General features: G+C 52.2%; 2 protein-coding genes across 2 annotated transcripts in view; one reads left to right on the top strand and one right to left on the bottom strand.

Annotated features, from left to right (window-relative positions):
- Positions 1-2752, top strand: part of LOC308133671 (atrial natriuretic peptide receptor 1-like) — a gene marked incomplete at its 3' end in the record, with an annotated part of 14001 nt that extends 11249 nt beyond the window's left edge. The window contains exons 12-22 of the mRNA XM_080501145.1: positions 13-117; positions 212-283; positions 363-525; positions 696-851; positions 940-1108; positions 1270-1416; positions 1722-1845; positions 1912-1980; positions 2073-2247; positions 2322-2420; positions 2607-2752. Of these exons, the coding sequence (XP_080357271.1) occupies positions 13-117; positions 212-283; positions 363-525; positions 696-851; positions 940-1108; positions 1270-1416; positions 1722-1845; positions 1912-1980; positions 2073-2247; positions 2322-2420; positions 2607-2752 (1425 nt within the window). The remainder of the gene's footprint in view (positions 1-12; positions 118-211; positions 284-362; positions 526-695; positions 852-939; positions 1109-1269; positions 1417-1721; positions 1846-1911; positions 1981-2072; positions 2248-2321; positions 2421-2606) is intronic.
- A 274-nt stretch (positions 2753-3026) lies between these two features.
- On the bottom strand, positions 3027-7060 carry dek (DEK proto-oncogene). The gene is made up of 12 exons (XM_080501155.1): positions 6999-7060; positions 5875-6007; positions 5589-5687; positions 5403-5512; positions 5231-5325; positions 5019-5148; positions 4629-4925; positions 3902-4078; positions 3748-3826; positions 3385-3527; positions 3245-3313; positions 3027-3163 (listed from the first exon to the last, which is right to left on the bottom strand). The coding sequence occupies exons 2-12, from the start codon at positions 5990-5992 to the stop codon at positions 3152-3154; spliced, it is 1329 nt and encodes a 442-aa protein (XP_080357281.1). The 5' UTR covers positions 5993-6007; positions 6999-7060; the 3' UTR covers positions 3027-3151.
- Between the last annotated feature and the right edge of the window lie 117 nt (positions 7061-7177).

Below are 7177 nucleotides of genomic sequence, written 5' to 3'. Positions count from 1 at the left end.
GCTTGTGTTTAGATGCGAGACGTTCAGAACGAGCACTTGACCCGGTTCATCGGGGCGTGTATCGACGCCCCCAACATCTGCATCTTCACCGAGTACTGCCCCCGGGGCAGCCTGCAGGTACCCCCCCCCAACACCCCCAACACCCCCCACGCCTTCCTCTACACTCATGTGACCGCCGGCCTGTGTAAAACTGCTGGATGTGTGTCGGCAGGACATCCTGGAGAACGACAGCATCACTCTGGACTGGATGTTCAAATACTCCCTCATCAACGACATCGTCAAGGTAACATCGTCGTGCAGACCGTCAGAGACGGTTCAAGTCCTCGGGTTGACCCTCCGTCCCCCTCGTCCTCCTCCTGCAGGGCATGTTGTTCCTCCAGAACAGTGTGATCTTGTCTCACGGCAAGTTGAAGTCCTCCAACTGTGTGGTCGACAACCGATTCGTGTTAAAGATCACAGATTACGGACTGTCCAGCTTCAGGTCCGAGGACGACTCGGTCGGCGACGCTCACGCCTACTACGCCCGTGAGTCCCCCTGCTCCGCCATGCCGCTTCCTGTCTGTGCAGGAAGTGACGTCGGCAGAGTAAAATGAATGGACGCGTCCCTGTAAAGCTCTCTGGTTCTTCCTGCTGACGCCTGCTTATGTTGAATGAAGAGACTTTGACTGAGTGTCTTCCTCCCGCTGCGCCTGCAGAGAAGCTGTGGATGGCGCCGGAGCTCCTCAGGATGGAGTCTCCGCCTCCTCAGGGGACTCAGAAAGGAGACGTCTATGGCTTTGGAATCATCCTCCAGGAGGTGGCGCTGCGACGAGGAGCCTTTTACCTGGAAGGCGATCCACTCAGTCCTAAAGGTGAGACGCGTCCAGGGCCGTCGGCAGTCAATAACGTCAGCCAAGTCCAGACCCTAACACCCCCTCCCCCATGTTGTTGAACCCTCAGAGATCGTGGACCGGGTCATCCTGGGCGAGTGGCCCTGCCTGCGGCCCACCGTGGACCCCCAGAACCACAGCCCGGAGCTGGGTCAGCTGATGCAGCGCTGCTGGGCCGAGGAACCCACCGAGAGACCGGAGTTCAACCAGATCCGAGTTCTACTGCGCAAACAGAACAAGTGCGGAGGGATAGAGGGGTGATGGAGGGAGGGAGGGGTGATGGAGGGAGGGAGGGAGGGAGGGAGACGACTCCACCTGCTGCGTTTCACTACAGAAACTCACTTCCTATGTGTTTCCAAGGAGTGTAGCGCTAACATCTCGTCTCCTCCCGCCTCCCTAGAGACTATGGTTCGAACATCCTGGACAACCTGCTGTCCCGTATGGAGCAGTACGCCAACAACCTGGAGGAACTGGTGGAGGAACGAACTCAAGCTTATCATGAAGAGAAGCGCAAAGCCGAGAACCTCCTCTACCAGATACTTCCTCAGTAACTATACTCCGCCTCCCTTTCTACTTCTAGAAATCCTACGAACCTCTAATATTCAGCGGGAAGCCAGAGAAGTTCATATTGCAGTGATGTGATCTCCCCTGCTCGTTAGCCCTCACCCATGCTAATTGCTAACCTAAGCTAGAGAACAAATCCGAACCATGAAAACGAGGCTTTGGTGGCGACATGCGAAGCTTGTGATGAGCAAGCTACAATTAACAATGCCGTGGTGCCGCAGCCGGAACAGGAAGTGACATCATTGCCACCAAGCCAGTTCTATTGTGTCTCGGTTCTGTTTGTCCCAGTTCTGTTGCTGAGCAGCTGAAACGAGGAGAGACGGTTCAAGCTGAAGCGTTCGACTCCGTTACCATCTACTTCAGCGACATCGTGGGATTCACCGCCCTGTCGGCAGAGAGCACGCCTATGGAGGTGAGGAGGAGGAGGAGGAGGAGGAGGAGGGTGGTGATGAAGATAATGATCAAGATTTGTGTGCAGGTGGTGACGCTGCTGAACGACCTCTACACCTGCTTCGACGCCATCATCGACAACTTTGATGTTTACAAGGTGAAACACAGACGCGAACGCTTAGGACTTTGGGAGAACCGACTGAGCATCGAGAGAACCCGTGAGAACGTCTTTGACTGTGGCGCCCCCAGGTGGAGACCATCGGCGACGCCTACATGGTGGTGTCCGGGCTGCCGGTGAGGAACGGGAACCTGCACGGCAGGGAGATCGCCCGCATGGCGCTCGCCCTGCTGCACGCCGTGCGGAGCTTCAGGATCTGCCACCGCGCCCAGCAGCAGCTCAAGCTCCGCATCGGGATACACAGCGGTGAGTGGACACACACACACACACACACACTGGACACAGCAGTGCAGGATCAGCCTGTTTGTGTGTGTCTGCAGGTCCTGTGTGTGCAGGAGTGGTGGGTCTCAAGATGCCTCGGTACTGTTTGTTTGGAGACACTGTGAACACGTCGTCACGTATGGAGTCCACTGGAGAAGGTACACAAACACACACACACACACGCTGATGGAATCTTTTATTCTATCCAGTCTGCTAAATACACTTTTACATTATCAACACACAGGACGTTCCTCTGTTCTCCCGTAGAACATTGTAGGTTGTTGATATTCTCTCCATTATTAACTAGAAAGTAAAACAAAGTAAAGTTTTTCATGTGTGTGTAGCCCTGAAGATCCACGTATCGGCTGCGACTCGCGACGTCCTGCTGGAGTTCAACTGGTTCCAGCTGGAGTCGAGGGGAGACATCGACATCAAAGGGAAAGGCAAGATGACCACCTATTGGCTGCTGGGGGAGAGTGACAGCCAGTGATGGGTAGGGGGCGGGACCACATCGCCTCGCCGCCACCCTGCAGCCAATCGGGACGAGGATGCACTATGAGCCGCCAACAGGCTAACCAGCTTCATAACCAGCGCTACAGTTCGGCGTGTCGTCGGAACTCCTCGGAGACGATTTCAGGCCGTGGAATGTCCATTCAATCGGTCCGGCGCAGTGTGGACACACTCAAGAGTGGACGTTTGGACTGAGTTCACCGTCAATGTGATGGAGACAAACGGACGAGTCGAGTTCAAAAACTTTTAATGCGTCAGAGACGAGCTGTAAACTGACTTCACAGATAAAAACCAGTCGGACTGAAGAACATTCAACAAACAAATAAAAAAAACAAAACAAAGAGGAGGGAAAAAAGAAAAGTGCCGCTGAGCCACGTCTTCATGTCAGGAGCTGAAAACACAAAACACACAGAACTTTTAACCTTGATCCCAGTGTGTGTGTGTGTGTGCGCGTGCGTGCGTGTATACTTACAGCTTTGACAGTCTGTTTGATGAAATCTTTCCTGCTGCTCAGATCATGTTCAGGATACAAGTCAAACACCTGAAAGAGACACAGCGTCCATCAGGAAGACAGGCCAGGAGGAGGAGGAGGAGGAGGAGGAGGAGACTCACCCTGTGACAGATCTGCTTCATGGTCATCTCCTCCAGGTTGGCCTCCTTCAGGAGGTTCTGCAGCGTCGCCTTCAGCTGATCGTCACTCGGAGCTTTTTTGATCATCTTGATGAGAGGCTCGTCGTCATCAGAGCTGTCCTCAGCTACACACACACACACACACACACACACACACACACACACACACACACACACACACACACACACACACACACACACACACACACAGATCATTGCACTGCTCTCAAACATATCTGCCTTTCCTTTGATGTCCACTGGGAGGCAGTACTGAGTCACATTCGTGTGAGTGAGTGAGTGAGGCCTGCCTCCTCAGGTGAGCTGCTCTCTGATTGGTCCACTCACCTGCGTGTGTGTTCTTGCTGTTGCTGCTGCTGTCAGCCTTTTTTGTTTTAGCCAAAGGTTTCGTCTTCGTCTTCTTAGCCTGAAAGACAAACAAGTCATTTTAAGTGTAAGTGTGTGTTTGTGTGTGTTTACATGCACATACGTGTTGTCCTACCTGGTGCTGGTTCTCAGACTCGGACTCGGACTCGGACTTGGATTGGGACGAGGACTGGTCCGAAGACTTCTTGGTTCTCTTCCTGGGGGCGGGGCTCTTCTTTCCCGCTGTCCGGGGTCTTTTTCCGGGTTGTTTCTTCGCGGCGCCGGACGTTCGTCCAGACTTGGATTTGGATGTCTGAAACATGCAGAGATCATAGAGGAATTCATGAGGCGAGGTCCCGAGTACCGATGAGAACTTAGGCGGCTTCCTGCCAGAACGCGTGAACATCCTGACTGAGTGAACTGATGCCTTCACTTCACCTGTTGAACTCGTTCATTATGAGACTGAGGACGTTTCTACACTCTGACCTTCAGGCAGCCTCTGTGCCTCCCGGTCCACTGGCTTCCTCAATGATTGAGAGCAGGTTACCGTCAGGGAAGTCACCCTACGTACATACGTCCAGAGCGCCTCAAGTGTTTGCTCAGCTCTCCAAATCACTGAATTCAGGGGTTCTGAACTTTTCCGTGACCACAGGTGTATCAGATCAAGCATCATGTCATTACTCTTCTTTTTAGTTCTGAAACCAGAGTGAACTCCTACGTCTACTTTGAGAGATGAAGTACTAGTAGTATCCCCCCACATACCGATACTCTAGGCTAGAATATCGATACCGTATGGTTTTAAAAGTACTGATGTCAGTTCAGGCAGAGCAACATCATGAGCTGATGAAGACTCCATCACTCACCTCCTCCTTCTCCTCAGACTCCTCCTCCTCCTCCACCTCCTCCTCCGAGCTGTTCTCCTTCTCTGATGGCTTCTCCTCAGCCAACACCTCGGCCTCCTCTTCCTCCTCCTCCTCCTCGTCTTCATCGCTGCTAGAGTCCATGACAATGGCCTTGGACTTGTTGCCTGCTTTGGACTTCTTGGGGGACGGCGAGGAGCTGCTGGCTCTGGGTTTGCTCGTCTTCTTCTTGGTCTGAGGCGTCGAGTCGTCGCCAGACAGCTTCTTCTTGGACTTCTTCTTCTTCTTGACGGGGAGCCGCTGCCAGAACACCACCACAGAAGTCAGTTTAGAACCCGCACTCCACAGGTGGTGGGTGGGGGGGGGAGGGGTGTGGGGGTTCAGGTGCCTCACCTTGCCGCTGCTCTTGGGTGAAGTGAGGAACGTGAGGATTCTGTCCACCAGGTCTGAGTGGGTTCCCTTCTTCTCCAGGTCCAGAACGCTGCACATCACCTTCAGCTTGGAGTTCGTGAAGTTGGAACTTCTGAATATTGAAACGACAAACATTCTCAATGAACAGAGAGAGAGAGAGAGAGAGTGAGCGAGAGAGACAGAGAGAGACTCACTTCAGCATTTTGTCTCGTTTCTTGTTGAACTGTTCACTGTCAGAGTCAAAGGAGAATCCATTAAACAGACGCAGGCTCTTCTTTATGGACGTCATCTGAGGACACACACACACACATTTTTATTGAGAGATTTAACAAACAAACAAACAAACATCAAAACACACACACACACCTTCCCAGGCCGGTCGAACAGCACCACATGAAGAGGTTTCAGGTCGGCGGGCTTCATCTTGTTGATCTGGTAGTTGGTTCGAGGGATTTCTCCCAGCTTCTCTCCGCAGCCTGGGGAACGGAACACGGCCGTGAATGTGAGCGCGCATCACACCCGAACCACGCCGCCGTACGCCACCACACTCACCGTCTCCGACTCGGATCTTCTCCCGCTGCTTCGGCGCCTGAAGGTCCAACCGCTCCACCGTCTTCTTCACCCGCTTCCCCTGAATCATGCCTCCGCCAGCTGCAGACAGCAGACAAACAATCAGACAGACAAGCAAACAAACGGGGATCAGTTTGCGCTTCACATCTTGTAATCCTGAGACGTCAACTCTGCTTTTGGGCTGAAACAACTTGTTCTTGTACAGTGTTTGTGAACATTTGAATAAAACGTGGTTTTATCATGAACAACTGGTCCTCCCGTCGCTCACCGGCTGCTCCGGAGTGACTCTGCTGGCCGTCTCCCGCCTCTGAAGGCTGCTTCTGCTCCTCCACTTCATCCTCCGACTGGACGGGGCTGTCCATCACTTCTTCCGCCACCTCACTCATCGTGTCCTGTGAATCCTGAGAGCGAGAGACGATCAGACCTCTCCACTGTCCTTTCCTCAAACGGGTCCATTCTCATGTAGTCATTTCTCATTACTGGAGATGCAACAAGATGTATTTCCAAAACACAAACTATGGAGAGAGAAAGAGTTAAAAATGCCTAAATGATTATTGTGGCCCAATATTTACAAAAAAGAACTGTAAACAGCGCAAATTGATGAAATATTTATCAGTTCACGCAACATTATCTGAACATAAGAGATGTAAACTGAAATTATTCACTTTTTTAGGAAAGACTTTAAAAGAATTAAATATTGAATAATTTAATTAAAACCCAAACAGCAACTTCTGTAAAGGAAACCCCCCCCTAAAATGTCTTTTAATGTCCCTCTTGTAGAAGACTATTATTTATAAGTGCGGGTTCGTGACTCTGACGTCACGCGGATGGCGCGCGACCAGCTTTCAAACGGCGCCTGTCACCGCTGAAGTTCGTTTCCGAATCAACGACGTAAAAACTTCACGTTGAGTTTATTTTGAACCTGGAAACGTCCGGTTGGACGAGACAACTTCCTGTAATGAAGTCAATGATCCGCGAAATGTGTCCGTCTGTTAGTGAGAATATAAACGAAAACAACCGCGGTAAAAAATGTTCAGACTGACTTTATTCTTTTATTATTGACGCGCGGAACCCCCCAACGGGAAGCTAACTTCGTCCGGTCTGGCGGGCTGGCATCAACTAGTCTGATACGCCGCCGCGCGCAGCCTCGAGAGAAGCTGTTAACTAGTTTAACTAGTGTTTAGCTCGTCTGCTGGTTAGTTTGGACGTGGCGGGGTGAGAACGACTGTGAGCGCGGCTAATAGCCACGGGCTAACGCGAAGCTATAATGTGGCGAGAGACAGAGCCACGCGCCATTTCACAGCCGGAGGAGAGCGCGCATGCACGGCTGGACAAGCAGAGAAGGGGTCGGAGGAGCAGAGAGGAGGCCGGAGGGGAAGAGACGAGTTTTACCTGCAGATGATGTGAAGTGTACGAAGTGCGTCTCACACTCTGTTCTGTGTTTTCATGATGGCGGTTTCTCTGAGGGGGCGGGGACTTCCACGGAGTCCGCGTCTCTGATTGGCCCAAAGCCCGATGACGGCGATTATCTTAAAGTCGCAATACCGCCTCCTGCAAGCGCAACTCTGCGA

The sequence above is a fragment of the Blennius ocellaris genome, assembly GCF_963422515.1.
Source record: "Blennius ocellaris genome assembly, chromosome: 8".
In the NCBI taxonomy this organism is placed as follows: Eukaryota; Metazoa; Chordata; class Actinopteri; order Blenniiformes; family Blenniidae; genus Blennius; species Blennius ocellaris.
Note: the sequence above shows the minus strand (reverse complement) of the source record. Positions and strands in the feature narration are given on the sequence as shown.

What these genes read in the sequence shown, in the direction of transcription:
- dek (XM_080501155.1), bottom strand. Translation starts at nt 5,992, where the DNA reads ATGAGTGAGGTGGCGGAAGAAGTGATGGACAGCCCCGTCCAGTCGGAG. An exon ending in GAGTCACTCCGGAGCAGCCG is followed by an intron (nt 5,688 to 5,874) that starts GTGAGCGACGGG and finishes TGCTGTCTGCAG; the next exon opens with CTGGCGGAGGCATGATTCAG. An exon ending in AGTCTGAGGAGAAGGAGGAG is followed by an intron (nt 4,079 to 4,628) that starts GTGAGTGATGGA and finishes TGCATGTTTCAG; the next exon opens with ACATCCAAATCCAAGTCTGG.